The following is a 27,948-nucleotide window of genomic DNA, read 5'->3' as shown; positions in this document are numbered from 1 at the left end:
CCTTTTATCGTCGAATTATCGCGACGAAAATAAGTCGAATACATTTCCAGTATCGAAACGAACTCTCTCTCTCTGTCGAATCCGATACTATCGAAACCTTAGATGTCATTGCTTGAAATATCCTATGTTTGAATAAACGAACAGCAACAAGTTTATCCAAGCAAGGAGAAACTTCAAATTTTTCGATTCTTAATTAAAAATTAACATTTTCGATGAAAACCGGATTACGAAAACAAACGTAAAAATGGCATATGCTTCTCGTATGAAGAAGGTGGTTGAAATTCGCACGGGACAGTTGTTTTGAAATCTCGCTTAAAACGTATCATCAGACGGGAGAATGGAATCAGCGTCCTCGAGAAAATCGCGACGAGAACAAAAAGAACGCGCGATGCATTTAATTATACGAATAACATCAGCACGCTATAGAAAAAGGGGGATTGCTTGAATTGCTACGTGTTTTGTGCTGCGCATCAGAGTTCCTTTATCTTCGCGAATCGAAATATTGTAATGCACGTTTCAAAATAACGAGAAAGAGAGGGAGAGAAAATGGAGAAAACGCAGAGAAAGTAATTACTTCTCCGTGAAAATGCGAGTGCTAATTTTATGGCGGAGGAAAAAAGGACAGCGCGTGAGAAAGAGAGATAGATAGGACGAGATGGATGGAAGTTGAGGGATCTTTTAGCAGGAATTAAACGCGTGCACGTGTTTGAAACGGGCCTGAGTGCTCTCGTACACGATGAAGATATCTCTGTTTTGATGAGAAAGTCATTCTGCGCGCATTCGCGTTTCATATAACCGGAAATCATGACGAGGCTCTCTGTATCGCAATTTGCGTCCCGCATTACGTGCCGCAGAGTGCTCTATGAGACTTTACCGCTCTATCCACCGGATCCTATCAATGGCAAATTCCGTAATAATATTGCGAAACTTCACCCCTGAAGTTCATGCAAATACCAGCTGTTTACATCCTTCGAAATGTTTATCCCTCCGCTTCTGGAAAAAGATAGTTTCCGACGTGCAAACACGACACCTTGGTGAATTCCTGAAATTTATTTCTCGCAAATGATACAAGTAGGGAACTTGTACCTGCGTACGACGTCTACTTTTCTCAATAAATTCCACTTAAAATGGAGGACGCAGGTTCGAAACTTACAGGAAGAATTTACTAGATCTTCCGTTATTAGTCCAAGTTACTTTCGAGTAGTATAACGGAAAATAGTTCTCGTTGCCAACGTAACCTTTTTCTTTTCCTTTTGAGTATCGGCTTACGTTTCAGCAGGATTTTCTTCTATTCGAAGAGTAACGCACCATATCGCAAGTACGGTAGTACCTACTTCGAACAGATATTTTCCTCTGTCCTCTTTTTCTCTTTTCCTCTCTCTCTCCAAAAAAAAGCAAATATTTTAAAAAATCTACTTTCGGAGACACGACGCAACGTCGATAGCTAATTAAACGAAAGAAAGTATGAAACCGCGGATGTAAAAAATTGCAAGTCCTCGAATTAAGCAAACCACCCTGCGCGACTCTCGAGACGTCGCTTCCCGAGCGAAGAAGGAAACTCGAAGAGAAACAGTTGATTTCTTCGCCCCCAACGCTATCGATCCCTTTTTCATTCCTTTAATAAACGTTTAATACAGACAAGCCATGGAATTTATTTGAAAAGGGATTTATCCCGTGTATTTCGTTGCGGTAACGTACAAAGGAACACCACAAGTGGCAATTAGTATGCCGACATTTCGAGCGGCATAGATAACTAAGAATGTTATTATCTGCTACCAAAAGGAATATCTCGATACCAATTTACACAAAGCCAGTCGATGGGTGGTGGGATCGTGAAGCACAATACTTCCATTCATCCCTTTGAGGAATCGCTGCTAAACGAGCGACCAGACAAAAGGGGAACAATAAAACCGGCAACTTTTTTTTTTCTCTCTATCCTTCTTTGCACCTGTCCCTTTGTTACCAGTCGGACTCGTTTCGCTTGACACGAAATTTCACTTAGGCACGATCTTCCCTCGGTAAACAGTTTTTACTTCCATTCGATCCTAATGACTTCTTTTAATTCCATCAGCAAGAGAAACAGCGCGAGATTCGCTTTTCAGCGGAACATGAAAGGGTTCGGTCGCTTTTGAAACAAATGATGGCTGTCAGCGTAGAGCTGCGAGATATTAACAATTCGCGAGATGTTGGTTTTTAATACGAACCTTTCATTATCTGTTTCATGGTTCGTTGAACTTGTGCTATTTTCAAACAGACAAATACTTCGTCATAAAATCTTTCTCCGATTTCAAAAATTATACGAATCCCATTAACTCGCATATTCGACGATTCGAATTGTCTTTTCCCATAGCAATTATCTTACAAATAATCTTTGTCGCCGACGTTTGAGTACGCAACATTTGTCCCTTGGAAATGTATTAGGTTGTCCGGAAAGTGTCTTTCTTTTATAGACGCGTCTTTTACAACGATGCATCTTTATACAAACACGAAACCTAATTTGTCGAACGTCGTGATCTTTATTTTGATAGAACAGAATGGATCATACGTAATTCGATACAATAATATAAAACGGAAAATGTGCATCCATTATTGCCTTATAAAACGAAAGAAACTTTTCGGACGACGTAAAAGCTTCTTTCGCGCGTTTTCTTGAAGTTCCCTTCAAATAATTCATTTCGTATAAACGTCGCGAAGGAAACAACGATCCGTGGGTAATTGTAGGGACCATTATAATGTAATCGTCTTAACGCACAAACAGAGTCAACGAAACTGACGAGCTAAAATTCCACAAACGTCTAATTAATCGCTGACATCGTCCAACGAGTATCGGGTGGCAAGCGAAAGACGAGATCGGTCGGTGCAAGAGTGAGAATCGGATAATACGAGCAGTGAACGAGGCAAGGTGTTTACGAGAGCGTGTGGCATGTAAATACGTGCACAATGGGCAAAGTGGGTCACGTTACGTGTTTCAAGGTGCGTCGTAAAGGCATCGAATGTCTTCTAAAACGTCTTCGGCGTCCGTTCTGTTGGAAAATTCGCCCGGTCGGATGTCGACGAGCGTTGCAACGGCATTTCCGTTGCCCCCTCTAATCTCCTCTTCCTCTTCTTCCCTGCATCTCCTATAACGACATCCGGAAACGCAGGTACCATGCGAATATAAATTCGTGGAAAAACGCGGAGAAAAGGACAGGTCCACCCGTAGGTAGGAACGGTGCTTTGCTATCGGAAGAAATCGCTCGAGAAACACCCGCATCTCCTTCCGGAATCTCGAAGGTGTGCACAGAGCTGTTCGCCTAGAAAATATGCATCTTCACGGCGCTTCGGCTTCGCTGCACGCGCCCGCATCATCTTTGACGCTGCAAGCGTTTCCTCTAGCTCGGAAAATATCTACTGCCTTGCTCCCGAATTTTTTCCGCTGCCAATTGCCCGGAAACAATTCGCCCCGGTAAAACATGCAACGCGACCGTATGTGTCACACTCGAGGAAACGAAACTTATCTGAGAATCGTCGTTTCTTATTTTCTCCTCTTGATTTTCTTTTATATTTGGATTACGAGTGATTTTATGAGGCGTTGAATATTGAAATGTTGAATCGCGCAACGTATCGTATCGAGGGAAATAAAAGAAGATCGATTCGTTGTATTTGAAACAGCGTGAAATATAGGGTAGCGTAGTAGCGTTAAAATAAAACAGTGTAGAATGTTTGGGAACGACATAAGGAAAGAAATAAGTTGTAGAGAAATTCTTCAACGAATAATCTCTTTTTCATTCTCTCTTCCTTTTCGCTATTTTCTCGTTTACTAGCACGCTATTCTATCGTTACCAAATCGTTACAACTATTTCAAATTGCATTCTTTTGATTTTTCATATGATAGAAGAATTTAGAAAGCATCCTCTTGTATTATACGAGTCTTGTACAATAGAAGAATATAATTCGATACTCTTGCCATGATATTCCGTGATCGATTCTGTTAAATTTGACAAGGATCGTGCTGTATTTCGCGATCTTCCTTGATAGATGTTATTACGTTTGACGAGGGCTGCGTTGTACTTCACGATCATTTTCAAGAGTAGAGTAGTAGCCTTCGCAGAGAAGGTGAAGTAGCTTAATGGTGGTGAATTCACCGTATTTCGGCTAGGTAAATGACGCAAACCTGCGCTGAACAATCTCCATTAGGGAAAATGTAATTTACTAACCCATCGACTTTCCACAAATTCCTTAAATCTCGATTAAGCTTCAAACTACCTCGGATCGTACACCTATCGTCCATTTCGGTATCTTCTAAGTTTACCCACCGGTATTCCGAATTTCTTTATTACGTAATATAAATATTTAACAAATCGTTGTTTCTATTCCAACGAAGAACTCTGCCATAGTTGGAGATCTCTTAAAAAGTTTGGCCAACGATATTCGGATGAAATATTGGTTCATTTTTAGTGCAGGAAACGAGGAACCGAACACGCGTTTATTTCACGTTGAAGATGAACCGCCGTGGAGAGTTTCCTGTAGTCCTTATTTTCCGTATTTAGGAACTTCTCCAGTGTTTTTCAAAGAGCGTCGAACTGCAAGAACAGACTGATTGAAGTTTCTCGAACAATTCTTCGGTGGATACCAGAGGATTCTGCTCGAATGTCGTTCGTAACGGATCCTCGCGAAACTTTCCGTCTTGCTGGCCGTAATTCTCAAATCGAAACTTTTAGAGTCGTCCAACATCGCGGACTGATAATTGTTCTCTTTCTGTACAGTCGGTGTGTGTCTTTCCTCGAGCTCGTACGAACTTTACGACGATCGAATTCGACCGAGTAAACGTCGAAACGGTACGTCCTGTAACCTGGTCGTCGACCACGAAACGATATTTTTGTTCGAATATTATAGTTTGTGAGAATATCGACCTACTATGGAAATTACTTTGATATCTTTAGACGTTTCGAAAAAAGATATAAATTTAAGATGGAATAAAGGAACTGGAACGACGCCCGTTCCTCATGACTGATTTCGATATTAACGATCCCTTTTTCTGTTCCCATATTTTTTTCCTTTCTGGTCCCGTGAAGAATCGAACGACCACGGTCGAGATTCCGTTTCACGAACTCGTAACTGACCACCGGTTTCCTTCCCACCCACTGGAGAACAAGCGCGAAAGAATTAAGGGGACGAAGTGACGTCGAGACACAATGGGTTCTCGTTGCGGCCAGAGGATTCCGAGAAAAAGGAAACTTCACGGGAACCAGAAATGACGGAATAGTTCGCGGTAAGCGTATAATTTGCGGGAGAAAATCGTGCCACGATTAATGGAGCAGAAAGAAAACGGCTACAAAAATGTAGAAAAATTGATACTACTTGGTAATAACTTCACCGTAGATTAAACGATAACGAGTACACGATGAAAATATAAATTAATTGCATCGAAGACAAGATCAACACGGACTTTTCGTCTTATGGGTTATTTCGTGTCCTGTGTTCTCAAGTAATTACGTTTTACTACGATCTTTATGATTTGGAATAATAACTTTGGGAATTATATTTTAATTCATCGTTGAAAGTGGTAAAATAAATACATTTATATAGATATAAAATGATTTTCTTTCGTTGTATCGTTATGTAAAGATCCACGTATATCGAATATAGAAATAACGACTGTTACTATCAACGCGGGAATAATAAAAGAATATAAACATTTATAAACTATAACGAAACTTTCCAAACAAAGATATCATTTTATTTCGAATATAATTTAACCAAACAATGTCTTATTGTTTTTCCTACACACTAAATGGTATCATTTGTTCAAATTAAGTCGATATACGCAAATTTTCCAGGTACAGTATTGTGCATACTTGGTTAAAAATCATGGTATGAAAAATGTTCGTTGTTACAATATTTGCTGAAAGTTGAATTTTCCAGGAAACCGTTTGTTTGTGTATGTATATACGCCTTTCATCGAGGAAAAGGTGAAATCTGTAAAAATTTCTAAAGAACAATACAGTCCAAGAGTCTTATAATTCATTGAAAGAGAAAATTTCTACGGCGGACTATGTTTCAATTTCGCGCGCGGCTGTGATTGGAAGAATAATCGTAGCTCGTTAAACGGCGTCAGCCAATTAGAAATCGAGTAGGTTAGACTGCGACTTCAATCGTCATTTCCCGGTCGAAAATCGTAGCGTTAAGACATGTCAACAAAGTTTCATCTGTGTTACACGGCGTCACTCGACTGCGTAGGTATTTCTTGCTGATTATACAACACTATTAGGTTTGTTTCACTAATATACGTTTATAGAATAATTTATTGTACGTTATATAACAGAATCAAGTAGTTTTAATTCTTTCCTGTTCTTTTTCGTTGTTCGTCTACGCTACTTTTATTTACGTCGTTCGCTTACGATATTACGAGATTCTAAGACACAATTTGAGTTACGTTATTGCTATATTTTGATGTAATTGGTATGAGTTTATACGTTCACTTTACATTTGTTTTAAATCTTTGGTTTTCTTTTTGTACAGATCGTTGTTAGACCACAGAAATGATTTCGAAAGAATAGGACGTCACGGTGATTAATGATTCATTCGATGAGAATTGAATGCAGATAACCTGATTGGTAGATTTGATTTGCTGTAACAAAGGCTGATGTATGTACTGTACTTTTATTGAACTATAAATTACGTATTTAACACACGATTGACAAATAACATATAATACAGAATTAATACGTAATGCAATTATGTTATAAATAATTCTATAGTTTATTGACAATGTTAAAATGGACATAGACTTTGTAACATTCAAACAAGGAATCGAAGTAGCTTTTACATTTTACTGTACTTCCATCATGAAATATTGAATTTGTATTTTCGTGACGAATTGTAGGTTAGTCCGAGGTAGATCTCTGTTGCGTATCGTTATCAGTTCCTTTAGGGATGTTTACATGAGACATTTTAATTTGTTGCAAGTTGTAAGCATTCTCGAGTATATGCATATTTGGTAAACAAGTAAAATTATTATTACAAATACATTATTGAAACTTGATAGCGAGCATTTATAACATAGCTGCATAATATTGCAAATAGGTTATATTGCATTCAGAATATTCCAATATTCACCGATGAGAAATGAATATTAGCTAATTGATAATTTAATAAATAAAATAGCAGTATTGTTTTAAACCAACGTTCATTAGGAAACAAGAGGAAAACAAAATATTTTCCTTTTTTTGCTACTCTCTCTATTAACATACTTCCTTCTTTTTTTTTTTCAGAGAACTTTTGCGACCGCGTGCAATGCGGTCGATAAAATCAGTGTTTGCTGCGTAGGATCTTGAATATTTTTCAAGGCACAATAGCTCTGATTAAATCTAATTACAATTGTCATACGCGAAATTAGAGTCAGTGTTATTTCGTCGATTATTTTCTTTTCTTTTTTCTTTTTCCTTTTTTACTTGAATTTAGTTTCCTTCCTTTACGTACACATTTCTCTTTTTAAATATTCATCTCGGTATTAGAGTCAGTGTTTGTCTCAAGAGGATCCAACCTCTCCAAAGCACCAACGATGTAAGTGTCTTTATTTTCTTTCTTACATTTTAAGTGGAATTATTATCCATTAAAAAATAAAATTATTTTAATATTATATTTTTAATATTATATTTCAGAGAGCTAGAGATTTAGAAATTTTATATCGGAGAATTGCAATTTTTATTATTATCAAACTTTAATTTTCGCTACTACGTATTATTCATATTCTACATTTAATACAATATAACAAACAGTACAATAACGATAACAGTAACAAATTCATGGAATTGTACACTTTTTAAATAATGAGCATTGTCTTTAAAAATAAATTACAATATTGCACATTTTTTACAGATTTCCGAGGCCTCCAATGATGACGACTTTCACGATACATCGTTCTTCTGGCTATTGTAGCATCGATGACAACATTTTCTACATCTAACGGTGAGTTTCATGTATTCTTGTTACTTTGATCAGTCGATCATATCATAGGATAAAAAGTTAAAATCGGCACGGGTGATTAGTTGTATTAGGTGAAACTTTTAACGAGCATAATGACCGCGGCTGTTTAGTATACCCGTGAATAATAATATTTCCTCTTCCTATGTTTTATATCATATTAATTCAGGAACAATCTTGCATATGGCGTTCTTGATAGTAACAATACGACGTTGATGATAATAATATTAATATAATATTAAACGTTATAATTAATATGAACGATATAATGTTGATAATTAGTTTGAATAAGTGGATCTAAAGCAGAACATATCCAATATGAATACATATTTGCAAAAGCCAAACATCAATAAAATGTGAATAGGCACTTGTATAAATAACAAACATTGAAATAATTTCAATTAAGTTAACTTTGTAGTAAAGTCTGATATCCTATGACTTCGTTGTAGCGAAACTTGAAATTATTGTAACGATAATGTAAATTATAGTTGATAATTTTCTCATTTTTGGTCTCATGATGATTTGTCGGACGATTCAATTATTTACTTTTTGTAATATAAATTTTATTATAACGCGATAGAGTATTTTGATACGAAGATATTAAAGTTCAATTCTTTTTATATTCGGTTTAAGAATTACTGTTGCAATAGTCCTCGATCGCGATTACTATAATTATTTTTGGAATTAGTGTTGCGTTGATACATAATAGCGATTGTTGCGTCTATAAAATATCGCCCAATATTTTTGCACCAAGATCGTGGAAATATGTTTCCGTCCTTGGATCACCTGATGCTTTGAAAAGATTTCCCTTTACGTTCCTTCGTTTTAGGTATTTACATAGCTTGGACTCGCGAAAACTTTGATTTTTAATGAGCATGTGAAATTAGATCAACGGTTAAGCAGAATAGACTGATTAACTAACTAATTAAAAATGCAATATTACTCGGTGCTTAAATTTATGTATGTACATCAATATTTATGTGTGCGAGAGATATTAAGCGAGTGCATAATTAAAGATAGTGTATAAATAAATGAAATAAATGTAATTCTTTGCGAGTCGCGTTTCTCCCCTTTTCTCTTGTTAACTATCAATTATTTTACATCTTTATGGCGATGAAAGTATAAAATATCGATACAAGTACGAAACAGCGTCTCGCACGGAGTTTTAAAACGAATGGTTTGTAATTTAATGTAAATTTGAAAAAGGGAATGCGTGTAAACTGTAATGATAAAATGATAACGGTGTCGTAAAGCTTCCAACATGCGAAACAAAAAATACATTGCGTGATAAATCTATTCTCTGCCTCATCCATAATTCCGTTGCAACAATTTCGTCGAGTTTGTACTATCGTGTACCGGTTTGAGAATTTAATTTGAAAATTCCAGAAAAAGAAGGACCATGTCATCGCGAAATATCTGAGACATTGGACGTGTGAAATTCAATTCCTTTGAACGACCCGCGTGATTTTACGTGTAACAACAAGTCAGCTCCCCGGAGGGATGTATAACCGCTTTCGGAAACTCGAACTAACAGGGATCTCGCCGGTTTCTCGAGGAAGGCAACAGCAAGAAGTTGACCAAGAGAAAATAAAGCGTACACGTTGGACGTTACCGTGCGCGGTTAACGGTGTTCCCTTCTTGCTCGGCTTTGTTATCCCCCGTTGCTTCATTCCTCAGGGTGAGATAGGATGCGAAATCTCTTTTCTAGTGCGGTAGATTTTACGAGACGTTTCGAAGAAACTAGTTTCCTTCTCTGGTTGCATCAACGATTCTAATTTGTTCGCGATAAACGGTGGCCCACGGAGTTTTGAAGCCAGTGGAAAATTTACTCGAACAATAAACGACCATGGCCAAGGCTATGACCCGATAAATTCCTGGTCCGTTGGAAATTTTTGAGTAATTTGCCGTAGGATTAATAATCTGAAAAATAGGGCGCGCGCATGGAGCATCAGTGGAAGTTCTCTTATTTCTCTCAACATATCCTCTGTTTTCTGGATTATTCACTTTGTTATTTTTTGTAGAATTTAATACTCTGATTAACTCTGGTGGGAGATTACAGTACTGTTTATAATAGTAGAATCCCTTCATACAATTCAATCGACTAAAACTTTCCTTTCCTCGGTTGCAACCACAAATGATCTAATTCGATAGAATATCTAGAATTACTTACTTTAATAATACTTTAATTTCCAATTACCACCAAGTATTCCTAACCGAATTATTTTATTATTAATAATATTAGCCACACAGTAGTGGCGAGACCAACGGAGTTATTATCACGAACGATAGTTTAAATTAATCGCATAATTTGTTTTACCTGAAATTTCCCCGCACACATTCCTTCTCTAATGTTAATTCCAAGTTCTTAGAAATGAAACAACATCGCAGCGTGAAATAACAGCGAAGAAACGCGACTTAATTAAATTACTGCTTTCCTACACGTGGCATCCTCGTCGTTCAGACAACAATACTCGTCCCAGTTCTAATACCACGGAAATCCCGTTAGCTGCTACGTTTCTGTCCACCCCTCTCCCATCGAGCAGAGAGCAGGCCAGGGGGAAAAACGATCCGCGGAATTATAACACTTCCTTGCCGCTCGACTTGAATTAAGCCCATTTTTAAAACGCACCCAGCGACCGGCCGGGGCTTTTTTAGCCGCCAGGTCCCCGTATCGCGATTTCTTCTACCTAATATTTCAACAGGAATTGCGCTGGCTACGAAGTCTACGAAAATTAGATCTCGACCGTGGCCACTGGCAATTTCAACGTGGCATCAACTAAATAATACGCTCGTAACTTTTCCTCGGATCTCCTCTTCCGTAACCTTTCCTCCCTTTCTCCTCGTTACACCCTTAATAACGACGATGTGTGCTGGACAACGAGAGGAAGACGCAGGGGGGATAAATAGGATTCGTTTCGTTCGAGACGAGACATCGAGGATTATACCGTGATAGCGAAAGTATAGAATGGGATTGGTGACCTAATTGCGTGGCTGCTCGTTGTGTCGAGGGCTGCGTTCCAGATAGACTGAAACAACGACGTGGGTGAATACCATCGTAAAAGTTGATTTTTTCTTCTCTGTATATGAATCACGATGTATAGCGTAACGTATATTTGGAAAGGTTTGCTTGGATAGGAGAATATACGCGTAATACGTATAGTATAGAAGATAAAGTTTGTTCGAAGGTAGATAGATCCTTGTGACAGATTGGACTGAACAACGTTGAGTGTTAGTGTTAATAAATTCTAATTGTTTAGCGTGCTAAGTCCATATTATCCTGATAAGTTGTAGCAGTCACAGAAATAGGGTACAACTTCCTACAATACCAGGAGCGGAATACGAATTGCTTAGATATTCAGATTTGTGCCATGTATAGTACTAAATAGCAATATTGATCTTTCGGTGATATAGCAACATAGGACGTATAATAATATATACTCTAGTATAATTTGCCAAGTTATTTTAATTTAATTGATTCTCAGATAAATAGGAGTAACGCGTTGGAATACGGTGCATTACATAGCGCGATTACTTTACAAAAGATTTAGCATAGAATTTTTAGAAGAGACGAAAGAAACCGAGAAAGACTCGAGTACAAGACAAAAGTTGTTTGCAATAGACGTGCGACGCATTTTATAGACGAAACGAAAGTTATTGTATTTAGAGGTAAATGTACGCGGATAATAAAGTGGCAGATTGTCTGGATGATCTTCTCTAACGCACGAATGTACTTAACCTGGTCAGGAAACCAGGTAACAAAAGCGTATTCTAAACGTTGTATAACCATCAAACGATATAGCAATTTAATGGAAAGGACGTTGCTGAAAAACATCGTTTTATCAATCCAGAGGTTATTGAATTTGAGGATGAAAAAACTAGACGTTTCATCTGAAAACACCAAATTGACCTGTAGATTTCCTCTTCCATGTTATTACTTGAAACAGCGTCTAGATGGAGAAAGATTTTTTTTATGGTTCACGAAAGAAGAAAGATTTTCTATTATTTCACAAAGCATCAGAAAATTCCCTACCTCGAACTTGCGAGAGTTTAAGTTTTACGGCGTAGAAAGAGCAGGTCACGGGTGGTGAGCGTTGCGAGTTTCTGGAGAAAAGTGGAAAGGTCGAAGACCAGACGAGACGAGCAAATGACGAGACAGCTTACGGTGAAACGCTCGAAATTATACGATAGTTTCAGGGCAGGCTAAGGTGATGAGTTCGAGACGAGACAGCGACAATAACTCCTGGGCTACATAAAGACAGTTTAAAACAAGATATCACGGTGTGTTCATCGTGTTCGTGTTGACGATCTCGTCGATGAAATCTTACAGTCCTTCTTGAACCGTTTCATTTGTCGTTGAAATTTTACGGGAAACTCATTTATGACGGCGACAAATACAACACTGCTGAATTCATAAATTCAAAGTAGCATTGTGCAATATAAATGAGAAAGAAACAATTTTTGTCAGACAAACGAGAGTATCCTGAAGCGAATTTCAACGTTGCTTAAATATACAAGAATAGAAAGGTCTTTAAGTATCTTTTACTTAACTTTTTACGTTGATATTTCTCTAAATTTTATCTATAAAAAGCTATTTAAAATCTCTAGCAAGTTTATCGTCAAAGTTTCGATATATTCTAAAACAGTTTGCAACAACCTAACTGCACACGACAAAATCATTTATCAAACCAGGCCTCTCAACACCAGACACGAGACCAATAGAATCGCACAAAAAAGTATTCGATTAATACCGTAAACGTTCGAACAACTTTAAACACGACAACCTTCGTGTCAAGTTTTTCCATGTTTCGCTGTGTTCGCACGTTTCACGCAATTTCACCCTCGTCTCTTTCAAGGGGGACCTTAACCTTAACCTCGCTCGAATAAATAGCCGAGACGCGAAACAAAAAGTAAAAAAAAAAAAAAAAAAAAGAGAGAAAATAAAAAGGAGGAAGAGAAAAAAAATGTTGAAACATTACTCACATTGGACGTCGAGCAGAATACTCGCGTTCATGGGTATAGTGAGGGTGACGTGACGGGCGACGCAGGCGATGGTTGCGTTATGGTGTCCCCTCAGGACCTTAAGGTGAGCTCCGCTGCGTCTACCGGACGTGGAGGGCAACACGGTCAGATTGTCCGGCGGTTGCTCTGGTCCGTCCAAAGTGGCCTGAGACAGAGTCATCCCCCATGCTAAATCGGGCGGTGGATTTCCACCCTCAGCGGCACACTCTAACGTCAATTCGGAGCCCTCCTTTACAGGGACGAACTGGTTGCCCGGGTCCAACCGACGACCATCTATCAGCAGGTACGTCCCACGGGGTGCCTCTGCAACAAATCCAACGACCCGATAAGTTCACCGATTCGTGACCTCGTAACGATGAAAAATTTTGTCGGATATATTTCAGCTGGTACCGCTGAATTTATTTATGGAGAATTTTGTTTAGATTAATTTTGTTTTGACTCCAGGATTCCGTCGAATACGACTAACGATAAATCTTAGAAATGAAAATTCCTAAAATAACAAATTGTAATAGTTACTCCGCGATGAATCGGCTTTTAACGAGCTTTTCTCTAAACTGAATTTTGATACCGGTATACATTCGGTGATGTGGTACGATAGAAATCTCATTCTCATTGTTGGCGTAGATGTATTATAAAACGCGTTGAACGAGAATATTACAAGTCCATTTTCCGCTTATTGAAATTAATAACAACAAACTCGTCGGAGATTTAAATACAGGAACGTATGTAACCTTATTCCTTTTTAATAAAAGCAGGATACAAGACCCATCGTTCAAATATATTACAGAGCTAATGAAACATTGAAGTAGAATTAAAATTCAGATCGTAACGACTGAATATTTCACGGTGTTACGATATTTTCAACGGAAAATCACGAAGGTGCTGTAACCAATGATTTTCTGCATCATTGTTATTCACAACGAGGATTTCGATCGAACAATACTATGTTTTTCGAGTCGCCTGATGCGCCGTTGCAAAAACTGGAAACAAGGAAATGTAAATTTATCCGAGTTGAGACCGGGGATGATGGGGGAGGGTAGGAGGGGAGGAGAGAAGAGAATAGCAGTAATAAGAATCATGTTTTCCATCCAAATTGATCGTGTTTATGTAGTCGAAGAGTGTGCCAAGCGTTTCAACAAGATTTCTGCCGCACCAGAGTTTCGTTTCCCAGCCGATAAGATCCAGTCACGTTCATTAAATCGCATCGTGCTCTCGATCTTGCCAAAAATTGCCGCACGGAACGCTCCACGAAATGGATCATGGAAAGGAAAACGCGTGCAGATTTTTCGCTGCATCGAAATTGCGATCTCTGACACGTGTCCCTATTTCGCGTAATAAAATACGCGTTCGCTGGAAATACCAACGCAATGTTTCGTACATTACACCGTATATCTGTAGTCTTTGTATCTCGTTTCCTTACAACTGTTTTTAACACTGTTATTCTTCTTTTTTTGTTTTTTTTTTTTTTTTCTACAGAACATATCGAAGTAAAATCGTCTCTCAAATTTAATATAAATACGAATAAAAAAAGCCATTACATCGAATCGAAACTCGAAGCATTAAATTCGATAAAACGAGGTGAGTCGCAGATAATCAGAAAATTTGTCCTTCGACTCGATCGAGTTACCGAATCATCTGGTAAACAGGGGTGAAATTACACGAAATATTTTCCACGAAAGGGTTTGAGAGAAAAGAGAGAAAGACGAGAATGGAAAAAAGATACGTGAACATTTAGCGACCGTACTTTGTGTCAGATATTTTCCAATTTTTCCGATAGGATGTATCGGGGCTGAAGAAGCGGTTCATTATTCACGGGTCCGTTCACTTCAAAAGAGAATCCAGGGCGAAACAAAAACTACGACAGGGGCAGCGCAAGAATCCTTGCCGCTACTGCTTCCCATTCGCGTCCTCCATCCACAATTTCATCGGAATTTTCGCGATGCCAGGGAATATATGGTAGATACGAAGCGGGAAAGGGGCGAGGAAGAGGGCGGAAGCATCGAAGTTTTGCGTTTCATTCGACGAACTGAAAAAGGTGCGCCTGTCCGCTCGATAAATCTGCACGCGTAGTTTGAAATTTTATTCTCCCGTTTTCCATGAAAACGCTACGGTCTCGCGATGCATCCGATCGGACCGGTTCTCAATGCCCGTTGAAATACTGTGGCGAAATTAATATAAAATCGCCGGACAAACGCGAACGGCAACGAGGTCTCTATTATTTCACCAACGATTTTACAAAACGATAAAATCGGCCACGATGAAAATTAACCTCAATCGTGTCACGTTGAAATTATTATTAATGATTTCTACTGAAATATGATCAAATTTCCTACGGTTTTATATTTGGAGAGATATTGTCATCTATAATTATTCATACAGTTCAAATATAGGAGATTTCTTTAATCGAAGTTAATAGTTGCCGACAGATAATAGTTCCTGAAAATTATCACGAATTTTTAGAAATCTCAAATTCAATTGATTGTACGATTTCGATCGATTTTACGCGTATTTATAGAATATAATTAACCGTGAGATTCGCTCTTTCGTCGTTCAATTTTACTCGATCGTCCGATTTCCTTCGTTTCCGGAACGGAAACGGGAAATACACGGGACCTTTTGGTTCCTCCTTCGGAATGAATAAACGACCTCCTTAATTCAGCGTTCTCTAAGTGAAAAGATGGATCGACTCTGGCTTATAACCGGAAGATCGTATCGTCAGATGTGAAAGCGGACGGTGGAATCTGAGAAAAATCCAGACACACTTTGCATACACTTTTCGCTTCAATTTTCAGTCTAAAAATCACGAACTTGCTCCGTTGGAAAGGTTCCAGATCTGTGTAATGCGATCGCGAATCGAGGAGAGGAAAGGATTCGGAAGGAAAAGAGGGTTCCTTGGTACGCTGGTTATATAATATATTCCCCCGTGAACATACGCTTCTTCCTCCAACTTTTTAACCAACATCTCGCCATTCTTAACCAAACTTTTCGAATCTCGATCGTTTTTTAATTTGATTATGACTACTCGATATATCCCATCTTCCGTACGACGCTTACGTTTCGATAATCAGAGTCGTTTTGTTGCTAATATTCGACTGCGTAGGTGCGCCGTGAACGCAACGAATTAGTTAGCTCGTGAGAAATTGATCCGGTATATTCCAGGTTCCTTTCCACTTTCTGCCTTTTCCTAATTTTTGTCGGCCTTTCCGAACGTTACTTTTCACCTTTGTGAGATCTTTGTTCGTCTCTACCCAACGATCTATCCGAATTTCCGCTCGTCTCTATTTCCCTTATCGTTAATTGCCATTCGATAAAAAGCTGTACGAAGAAACGGCGACAAATTTTCCTTCGAAGCCTGCTTCCTTGAAAAAATGTCCGATGAAAGAACATTCTTGCTGACTTTCGAGTTATCAAGTGCATCGAACAACCCACTCAGAATAAGACAGTTTTTCGCTTTTGCATGAAAACCGTGCAACTTGTTCCGAGTACTCTTTGGACAATCATCGGAAAGACGAACGAACGATTCGGAAATCGAATGAAATCGAATCGATGGAATCACATTTTGCGTCTGATGGGAGAAAAGAAAAAAATCGTATTCTGTTTTCTACACGGTAGCGCGGAAAAATCTGCTGGAAAACGCATACGAGAATCGTACGGAGTATTGCGGAGAAGTGATATTAACGAACGCAGCACGGCGTACTTTTTGCTCGTTAACTCGAATTGGCCCAAGAGAGACGGTTCGATCCTTCGTTCGGCTCGAAGCAAACACATCGCGAATTTTTAACGTAATAAAGTGGAAATAAAGTGGTTTGGCCGGCGACTAACAGAAGGCTTGCCCCGTCTATCCAGGTCACTGAATTAATACCGGTTTATCTAGCGGCGCGCCGTGGCATCGCGTGTTCCCAACTCTTCGAGAGAAAAGGAAAGACCACCTCTCTCGATCAAAAGGGATTTAATCGCAACGCGAATCGAATTATATTATACACCCGGAACCCTTGCATCCAACGCGCGTTTCCATTACCGTTTCACATGGATAACGATTCGTATTTGATTTCTATCTCCGTGGAATTTCATTGGCAAACATGCAGACGCGAAGCTTATAAAACACCTGAATCGTCGACGATCATACGGTTGGAGATGCGGGATTGAAAAGGCGATAGAAGCTCCTCCATTACCCTTCTGTTTCGTGAATTCAATTGGCCGCGAAAGGTGTCCGATTTCGAAGATTGCCTCGCCGATTATGCAATATTTTAAGCAATCGTGAAACGTGTCCGTAATTCCAGTTGTCGGTGAAAACATAGCTGCTGCGAGAACGAACGACCCGGCAGATTATTGCCGACGAATTATTTGCAGTGAATTCGCGAGAAACGCATTGTAGGAGCGAATTATTTTAGATTTCAAATCGGATTGGAAGATCGAGCGAAAGTAAATAAACGAATGCACTTTAGCGAGATTTGTTTTAATCGAAATAAAATTATTAACGGTTAGGAAGATCGCACGAATTTGGATGATAAAAAAGATCTTCATTCTTGAAATAAAATAATAGCCGCAGGATTGTGATCCGTTGTGTTATCGTCATATTACGATATGAGAACAATGACAGCCTGTAGAGTCATCTCGCTGCACTCGCGTTTATTATAGATAAATTATTTAATTCTTATATGTTGAAGATATTCTTGAAATATATTTCATATCGGATAGTTAACTCTGTATATACGTAATTGGCTAGGTGTCTGCAGAGAAAGTGCCGTTCCCCCCCGAAATTCCAGACCAATAATAGGTGCAAGGGTGCGCGTTTAAGCCGGGAAGAAAGCGTGCCGACCGCGTTAATACAGAAACATAACGTTGAAAACAATTTCGAACGGTACCGAGCTGCGTTTCGCACATATGGTGCCACGTCTGGCCGAACCAGGAATTTCCCAGATATCTATGGTTCGTAAAATTTCACAATATCGCCGGCACCGACCTCCTTCGACGATCGATTTCTCCGCGAATATCAGAAGGAACGCTCGCGTTGAAGTTAGGGAGTGAAAAGGAAAGAGCGTAGAAAGAAAAGTGAAAAAAGCAGCGGAGAGAAAAGTTGCCGCAGCGACGAAGAAACATTGATTTTTATGCGAAGCGAATGCTTCCGAAGGAATTTTTTTTTTTAGAACAGTCAAATAGGATTTAATAATCGTGTTAAGCAAAAGTTACGGGGAAAAAGTGAGACGAAATAACATTTTCTTAAAGTAGCGAATCTCGACGAGAATCTGCGAATTTGCAGACACATCGATAATGTAAAAGTAAAAAATGAATTATTTTACTCGACGGTAGTAGGGGAACGTAATTATAATACAAGAGGACTGCAATAACAAGATATCACTGGAGAAGTTCGTATTGAATTACAACGAAGTATACTTCATCGGTAGTTTCTCGTGATAACGCAAAGCACGGCAGGTCTGACGAATTTCTCAACGGAACTACTGAAAGTGACGTTTGACTACATAGATAGATACTTGACTGAGATTCACCTCGACAGATATTACGCGAATATTCGCGTACAAAATGCGATACCGCTTCGCCATCGAAGTAATCTTTACAAAATTGAAAGTTTAAACTGTGTAAGGGATCACGGGATTCACTTAGCAGCGCGCTTAAAAATTGTCACTTTTTTTCTGAATTTAATCAAGCGACACTTCCCTTCCAGCGACTCTGCTCCATCCGACCGACAAGAAATTGTTCTCGCGCGATGTCGCGTCTTTCACTGCGATTATCCGGTGCGACTTTCATTAACGGGATGCTCGTAATGTTCCGCGTATGAATCGGGTGTCGTTCGCGTTTATTACTCCACGTGTCGTTTAGCTTTCGCTATCGCAGGCCCTCGTTGCCTGAAAAGATTCATTGTCATTCATTAAGGAAACTTGACGCTCGTGAAGCCGGTAATGTCTGTCTGGAACTTCAACTTGAGGAAACTTTAACGTTATTTTATTAAAATTCGAAAGTCTGTGAGAAAAATGTTTCGCCCGGATTCAACTCCCGGCCGGATAACACCGGAAACTGTATTTATGGTGCCTACTAAAAATTCGTCGACTCGGTTAATTATAGTTGAGCGGTTTTTTTTAAAAATCGTCTACAGAGGATAGACTTGGCGAGGATGTTACAGAGTTGCTGACAGCGAAACTCCGAGGAAGCGTTAAATATTCAGATCCAGTCACCGCTCTCAAGGAGAGGACCGTATGTTTGCGAGTCTTTTAATCCGCGAAAAATATTTACGTTACTTAAGTGCAGACACTTCCAAAATTTTCTTTTTAAACAGCTCTTTTCAGTCCACGGTTTACCGATTTATCAGGTTGCGGCAATAAGATTACGTTTTTTATACTTTGCGAGAAACTGCTTTAGTTACTTGTTGATATTTTATTAAACGACAAGAAAAACAGATTCGGTAATGCAATTTATAAGCTTGAGAATGTAATTCGCGCTATTAGCCGGTATATACGCTAGACCTACTTTACTTGCTTGAACGCGAATGGCTTTTTACGACTCTTGTTCGACCACTGTCACCGCCCATGTCACTGCCTGACCGCGTACCGTCTTAAGCTACTTGTTGGATCATATAGCAGCCCATACTACTGTTCTCTCGATATAACATCTATACGTCTATACTTGCTCGTACTGTATGCGATTTACGATATTTTCTTGATCAGGAACCATCCCCGTTCTACTTATCTGATTCAGAAGGGTTCCTATATTGCTTACATAGCAAGGGACGATTTCTATAATACTACTTGCACGACCAGAGATACGATTCCTATATCCGCTCAAAGACGGCTCCATTCCACTTGTACGATTACACATCGACTCGTACCACCCTGTCTAATCTGAAACGAGCTCCGCGCTACGCAAGGAGAATTATACAACGTTCCCCTAACTCTGCCAGACTATTTACGTAAGCTACACACGAGATGAAATCAATGGACTTTCCCTATATCTTGGAAGCAAAGCGTAAAGGAAAACAAGAATATCGCCGTTTCGTTGGGAAATTTGATAGCACGGCGAACCGATTCGAGACGATCGATCGCGAGGATCGATCGCGGTGGTTCAACGAACACGACGTGTCCAGACAACCCAATCGGGTCAGGAATTTCGCAGGCTTCGACATCTTTTCCGATAATCATTCGACTCGCTCCGGGCAAGCAATAAATAGGCAAGATTTTGAACCGTTGCCTGAGGACGGTTCGTGGGAAAAGTTCGCGAGTCCGCACGCATCACCGCGTTCGATCGACTTCATCGTCCCTGCTCGTCGGTGTATCTGGCGCGGAAAGATTAGCCTGTACTCCTTTTACCTTCCCCTCTGCACTCCGCGAGAACGAAAGTTGGCTTATTCCGTTTGCCGGCCTATGCGCCATCGTTTCTCTCGACTTCGACCCGGAATTTACCATTTTTCGATTTTCTCGACGAAGAGGAAATCGTTTTTATTAACATACGTTAACGCGGTGTTCAAATACCTCAAAATTCAAGTCAAGTAGAAAAGTAGCATTTCTAGGGAAAGTATAAATCGATTTCTGTCGGAGCGCAAAAGGAGAGCGAGAGAATTCGTATCGATTTCGTGGATCGACTCTTAAGTTTTTTTCCTTGCGTTCGGCTTGCGCTTGTTTTGTGGATAAACGAAATAGAAAGTAAATATCGGATTCCCGATGACGCAGCTCCTTTGAGGCATATCTTCGATGCTTTGGATTAAAGATTTGTTTTCGTTTCGGGAAAATATCATGGAGCTTGCAAGGAAATGTATATACACAGATGGAGAGAATTTTTGATACGCCTTGATTTTCTTTTGATTGGCATTAGAACGTATCGATAACCAAATATAATTTAGTAATTATGCTTCGTTCGATAAATTATGGAAGAATGAAGAAGGAACGTACATTTCGTAGATAATTTACAAAGGCTGAAATATCGAGTTTTGTTTAAAATTTCATACGTGTTAAAATAATAAGAAATTATCTTTAATAAAATAATATAAAATGTTTCGTTCTTTATTTATATTCCACAACATTTTGCGAAAATTAAAATTCATAGGAAATCTTGTTTTAATTTCTTAAGACGTTAGACAAAAGGAGAATTGTAGATCAAAGATAAATAATAAAAGTTCGAAATTTGTTTTCTATCGTCACTTTTTTACCAAGAAAAGCGCTATACAACAGAGATACAGATTTTCAACCGGAATTTAGGAAACGGAAAGGATAAAGCGCGCTATTAATAAAGCACTGTATTATGAAGGATGGTAAATTAAACGTAGAATGTTGGTTGGCAATTGCCGCGGTTGGCAGGTAATTGTGAAATACCTACGAGTGGGTGCGCGAGGCGAGCGTGCTAGGGTCGTGTTTGCATGCGATTGCTCGGTGTTTGGTCGTGTTGAGCGCCACCGAAAAGAATACCTCGTTGCGTTTCACGGTGCGCAACAAAGGCGCAACAGGTGCACGCAGTACACCGAAAAGAGAGGACGCTCGAAAGAAAACCTGCACGAGACGATAATTTTTTTGCGACGGTGCGTCGAGCGTAATTCGTCGTCGCGTTACGAAATTGTAAAGATCGTGCGTGCTACCGACCGCGACGTTCGGACGATGAAACGGAAAGGGAGGGAAAAGGGAAAACATCGGATCTTGGAACGACGTTTAAACTGCCTTAAAAACGAAGCATTTCGTGAAACTCCTGAATTTGCTCTCGGGGATGCACGTGAAATTTAATGCGCCGACGAAAAGATGGTATAAATTGCGCTGTTCGATCCATGGGAGAAAAATTGAAAGAGAAAGAAGGAGCCTCGGTTAGACAGCGCACGATATTACGATGCAAGAACGATCACTCGCGAGTGACGCTATTATTGTCAGAAATCATTTGCATAGCCGTTCCGTTCAAAGACTTTAAAATCAATTTATCATAGCTTGCGACAGTGACATTATTGTATTCAATATTTCACGAAGGATATAGCCGCGGGATATTACGTATTAAACTGCAATTCCAAGTCGCCAGTGCATAAACAGCTTAAATAATGTCCGATGCGATTCACCCTGACAAAGTTCCATGTCCGGAAACTACTAAAATATCAATAATTCTAAACTGCTCGTACCGCGGAATGGATATCGAAATAATATCGTCAGAATGTATAATATCGTGCACCGGTACTACTTCCGGTCCCAGTCGTATAGAAAATTCAATTGTGTACTTTATCTTCGTTCTACTTAATAGCGCAGCAGAATCGTCGATGTTTGACGAAGACAAATGTTTAATCACAGACAACATACCCAAAACCACTTCACCAACACACCGGGTCGACGGCATCGCCCGACTCTATTTCGATCCATGCTACTTACCGACCAAACACTGACCTGCTCTACTTTCCAGATGTCTGACCGTGCACGAGCCTATTTTACTTTCCACGTGCCTACCCATATACTCGAGCTACTCCACTTCCCACACGTTGCCTGCGCGCTAGTCTATTCTACTTTCGCATTCTCGTGCATAGATCGGTCTATTATATCGTCCGGTGGTCCGACCAGTCTAAGCCTATTTTACTTAATACGTTACCGTATCATCGCGGTGTTTCTCACCGTGCCGTCATTAAATACCGGTATACGATAACTGCGTCTATTTATCGCGACGTTGCGAACGTGATATTTATGGTTTAGCTTTTCGATATTTCGAAAGGTTCACGGTGTACGCGTCGAAAGTCAATCCGCTTTCTCCCTTTATATAATACACGTAATTCCAATTTACGTGGAAAGGTAAATTTTGTTAGCGTTTCCTATCTATAGAATTTTAACCGAACATATACAAACGTGTAGATTACACAAGGACTCGGGAAAGGAAAATAGGTGTCCGTGAAACAATTTCGCGCATGGATTTTGGACGGGTCTTTCAAATTACCGTACGTATTCAGGGATAAAGAAGTGGCAAAGTTGAAAAATTCGAATTTATACGCGCGGAGCTGTTGCAAAAGAAAACTGTTTAAACGGTAAAGTAGTTTTTCCAGTCGACACTCTGCGAAATAAACGGCTTCGTTTTACGAATGCGCATACACTTTAAAATACGAACACGGTCACGCGTCTCCAGCAATTTCTGTTCGCGCTTTGCACGCTGCAATGAAGTGCTTTTAATTATGAAAGTATCCACTCGTTCGGGTGAAAACGAAAGGGACGTAAGCGTTACGACAGCAATATAATCTGCTGTAAATTAGATGAAATGGCGTTGTACGTTGTCCGTTCGGTTATACGAGAACCATCTATGATTCTTCAAACGTGAACTATGATTCGTTTATTCTTCTAGAGTATATAGAGCGTTTCACTGTTGGTGTATGTTAATGCACGGAACAATTTAAACAGAGGGAGTTAATGGAATTCCTGATTAGAAGTAAGCAGAATAAGTAAATGCGCGAACAGACAACTGGCAAGGTAGAGTAGGTCAACGTTTACTCGGTGATGCTGATAGCAGAATGCATCGATATGGGAGGAAACGCGCTAAAAAAGGCTTGTAAATTCTGGTTTTATGCAAAATATACAAATTTCTCGAAATAGTTGCAACGATAACAGAAAGTAGAACAACTCCCGCGAGACAAGCGTTTTCCTCCGAGTCGTTTAAATTCAAATATCATCAATTACCTGGAGGAAAATTCCTCGTCAAAGAGTTCGATCTCCCGACGATATTTCAACGCGAATACCGCGAATTACGACGAACCGTGGCACGGGGGTTTGCCTCGATGTTTATCCAAACAGTCTTAAATTTCCTAGGCGTCTGTACGAACGCTACAGCGAGGGTTCCTTTAAAATGCAAATATTCTCGAAGGACGAAGCGCCGTAAGAAACGTTACTTTTTATAAAGCAGAGATTTTCGACGCGGACCGGAGGATAAATTGCACGCCTTTGAACGGCCACGATATAAAGTTCACGCACCTGCTGGGAAACCACCCTTAGCCATTTCACCGAGCATTAAATTATCTCGAGACCGAGGCGAATTAACGCGCGCCAAAACGAATTCCAACTTTTGCTCGTTCGATCGGTGCTTTAAATCTTGCAATTGCCGCGTTGGACCACCGGCGAGCGATAAATTCCTTGGCGTTTCGAGAATTAATCCACGAGGGTGAATCACGGGCCGATCCACCCCAAGCTAGGAGACCCTGTATCGCCCTGATTAAACGAACTGCAACCGTACCGCAACCGCAGTACCGTAAAGTAAACTCTCCTAAAACTCGCGCAACGATCCAACGTAACTTGGAAGGTGTCGCGCGGCCAACTCGCGCATAGTCGTCTCGCGAATGTAAACTGGTAGCGAGCGAGAGTATATCGACGCGAGATGACTTATTCAGTTGCCAGACCGCTGACGCGGCTGGAATTCGCATACGAAAGTGGGATAGATGGTACCGATGGTTCTCGAATACCGGAGGCCGCGTACGGCGTGAACACGCTCGTCTTTTTCCGTTTTTCATCGACAGCCAGCTGTGCTCGTGCGAGAGACGCGTATCTCGTACGGAAAATCTCGGATTCCTGGACGGATCGGCACGGATAAGGGGCGAGACCAAAGAAAAGAAGGAGGGGACGAAGGATTGGAAAAAGAAGAGGATGGGACGAGGAAGCAACAACACAGCGAAATTTCAGCCTGCAGCGAGGGCGACTGGCAACCGGCTCGACGAGCAAACAGGCAGTCAGGTAAGGCAGCCAGACACCAGCGATGGATGAGATGCTAACGAGACGCGAAACGATCGACTATTCTCTCCGAGCAAGAGAGAGAGAAGGGTAGTCGGGCGTGAAATGGTTTTCCTTTAGCACTCTCGACTCGCTGCGCCGCGCCTCGCTGCCAGCCAACGGTCCGAGTTTATCCCCCGTGCCAAATACGTGAGACGCGTACTTTGCCGTGTTTCCTCGCCGCGATACTAACCGATCCTCCAAGAATTATTGCTTTCTTTGTATCCACCGCCTCTGGGAGAACTGCTGGCTCAAAGGGACCTGCTTGCGGTTCTTCAAGAATACCTGTTTTCTTTGAAGTTCCTCAAACCGCCGGCTGATGTAAGTCTCGACATGGACGAACAACATGCTTGCCCTTCTGGGAACGTTCAATGTTAATGACCCGAGGTCTTTTTGCGGCGGTTACACTTTGATTTCCATTGCTTTAATAGTTACTTTGAAATATATTTCGCGATTCTTTACCTGTTGTGGCAACCATCGATCAGTTCGAACGTATGTCGTTACAGTTTGATCTTACGTTTACCAGTTTATCCACAGAAAAACGTTTGCACGAAATGGAAGCGTGCGAAGTATACCGACGTGAAACGTCGATCAAGCATTCCGACGAGCTTCCCAATATAATCTCTCGGCAAAATGCATCGGTCTCGACTGTCCACCGTACCAAAATCTCGAGTGACCAGGCATATTTCATTCGCGACATAATCTCAAACACTTTTCCTCGCGACTCTATCGCTCTAGACATCGCACTAAGTATCTTTCTTTTGCTCGTCTATCGTCTCAGTTCGAGGACTCTTTTGTCTGTCTCGGCAAAAATTCTACCGCCCCAACAAAGTATTACTCTCTATTTGCTTGGTAAAAATCCCTTTTTCCGATGTCGCGTATCTCCTTTGATTAATTATACTCCATGAAGCGTGTTTGCTATTGTATGCACGCTCTATCAAAGAATCGTACTACAAGAGCTCGGTTCGATACAACTCCAAGTGTCAACGGCTGGAACGCGAAGAGAGGAAAGGAAAGAGAGAAGAAAACGAAGGAAGAACCGTGGACAAAGCGAGCGCGACGCATTGCACGGTATCAAACAACGGTGATTTGCAGTCCGTTGCAAAAGACACGGTTATTGCGCGAGTACCCTCGGGTGAAGTATAGATGAAGTTCCCTCCCGCGGGAACGCAGGACTGCTTGCATTCAACGATTCAGCCGTAAACTTTGATCAGCCATGCATTGCACGCGGCTAATCCGCTAATCTCTCACGTACACGCGATAAAACGAGCGCGAGACCGTGAAGCGCGCGAAGGAAACGGCAAGAAAGCGGAAATCGTAGCTTTGAATGCGAATCCGGGGCTGCCGACTCTTTCTCGAATGCGATCAAACTGCCTTGAATCGAGCAAGTAACGAGGCATATCGTTTGTGATTGTTTTTAATTGCGTGAAAAACGAGAGCAAGAATCGATACCGTGTTCCGTTTACGGAAAGCTCTGATCGCGAGAAGAGAAACGATAGTTGCTTACTAGGAAAGTAACCGATAGAAATGCAATAAAATTAACAGCTGACAGTGACAAAGGCAAACAAATAATAGAAAATTATCGATATTAGAGTAATCGGTAATAAAAAAATTTTGCTTCTAGTTCGAGAAAATAAGCTACACTTATATGTGAATATAAAGCCACTATCCACAATGAAAGCTTCAAGAACAATAAAGACGAAATCGTACGCGTGTACACTTTTCGTATTCGAGTAATTCTTAACACTTTATCGACCAATAGCCTATTAATCGGTTTTTGTCGCCGACAATCTTTCTCATTATTGGAACAGTAATTTGTTATTTAGTACTAAGGTACCTTGCTCAGTTGCGTTGCTTTGTAAGCTCCCACAGTTTTATACCAATTTGAGAAACTTACCGTTCGCGACGAACGAAAAGAATGATATTGGAGAGTCTAAACCGAAACAGAGCCGACGCCAGGGAGAATCTGCGCCTGAGCTGCCGGTCGGACGTGCGTATGCTGTTGAACCGCTAGCGGTCGGTAAAGTGTGTTAATGACAAACACGAGCATCGATTCGATCAAAAGTTATATACAAAAGACGAAACGACATTCGTCCTGTTTCTGTCATACGCAAAATCTCAAAAGCATTTTCTTTTTACGATCTGTATCGACGCATCTCCACGTTTATCCTCTGCAACAACAATCGCTTTGTCTAGAATACGCGAAAAGATGAGAGAGAGAGAGAGAGAGGGACAAGAAACTCGAATCACTCGTTATAGATCTGCTTGCTGGTGTCAATTTTTCAAGGCTTCATATCACGCGTCGCCTGGTTCGAGACAGCAGCTATATTTATCACTCTCCGTCTATTCGTTCGCCGCTGATGCATCTCTTTGGGAGCGATCTTATTGATGAAGCGCCGCGCCAATGTCGAAGAAAAATCGACGATCGACCTCTCTGGTCCAGCGGAATCGTGCGTCCGGACAGCGGATCGAAAAAGAGACGAAAAAGAGACGAAAAAGGAGCTCGTGATTTATATCATAATCCCATGGTCGGTGTCTCCTTTCGAACGGAAGGTGACGTCTACGTCGGCAGGCTTGAAAATTAACACCGTCGTGTACCGGTGGAAAGGGACAGCGACGCTTCCATTATCCAGTAATATTATTTACTTGCTTCCAATTTCCTGGTCAATTGATTCGGCGGTCTCCGGTGAAACGTGATTTACCACACCGTCGATTGGATGGCTTCGCGTCCACGTTACGTGGCTCGAGTTACAATTGCAAAATGATACACGCGCACGCACGCATTCCCGAATTAGAATTACCCGTGCGAAAGTATTCGCGGTATTTGGCCGGGGAATTGAGTTTATAATGCGGATGAAATTCTTAGATTAACGTTAAAATCGTTTTACGTGTTTGATATAGATTTTAAAAACGGAGACGATTCGAATTTTGAATATTTCGAAATTCCGTGTAGAAGAGGAACGAGTTAGTGTAATTTTATAACGCAAAATTCTGCTCTCGTACATTTGCTTCCTGGTAAATTGAAAGTTTTTAACATGGTTCAAAGAGATAGTATTATTTCACGTTATTATTGTAGAAAGTTATGAAAGTTGTATGATTAAATTTTAATGCTAACGAGTGCAGTTGTTTAATTTCGCATAGCAGAATTTACGAAGTCACGTCACGCGAGAACGTCTGTTCCGTGCCATCGATTTTGAAAATCTCCGGCACGCTTTCCAGTCGCATGAGAGTTCGCCGGCGTAGATCAACGCTGGGT

At 40.4% G+C, this 27,948-nt stretch overlaps 2 protein-coding genes across 2 annotated transcripts in view; one reads left to right on the top strand and one right to left on the bottom strand.

Moving 5' to 3' along the window:
* The window catches only part of Tei (irregular chiasm C-roughest protein teiresias), a 321,545-nt gene that overhangs the window by 124,489 nt on the left and 169,108 nt on the right, over positions 1-27,948 (bottom strand). Inside the window, exon 6 of the mRNA XM_072004984.1 lies at positions 12,946-13,287. Within this exon, the coding sequence (XP_071861085.1) occupies positions 12,946-13,287 (342 nt within the window). The remainder of the gene's footprint in view (positions 1-12,945; positions 13,288-27,948) is intronic.
* Mrps17 (mitochondrial ribosomal protein S17) overlaps positions 7,911-27,948 on the top strand; it is a 200,258-nt gene continuing 180,220 nt past the window's right edge. Inside the window, exon 1 of the mRNA XM_072004993.1 lies at positions 7,911-7,950. Within this exon, the coding sequence (XP_071861094.1) occupies positions 7,926-7,950 (25 nt within the window). The 5' untranslated portion in view covers positions 7,911-7,925. The remainder of the gene's footprint in view (positions 7,951-27,948) is intronic.

The sequence above is a fragment of the Bombus fervidus genome, chromosome 6 (genome assembly GCF_041682495.2).
Source record: "Bombus fervidus isolate BK054 chromosome 6, iyBomFerv1, whole genome shotgun sequence".
Taxonomy (NCBI): Eukaryota; Metazoa; Arthropoda; class Insecta; order Hymenoptera; family Apidae; genus Bombus; species Bombus fervidus.
The sequence above is the reverse complement of the archived record's forward strand: the minus strand, read 5'-3'. Positions and strand labels throughout refer to the sequence as shown.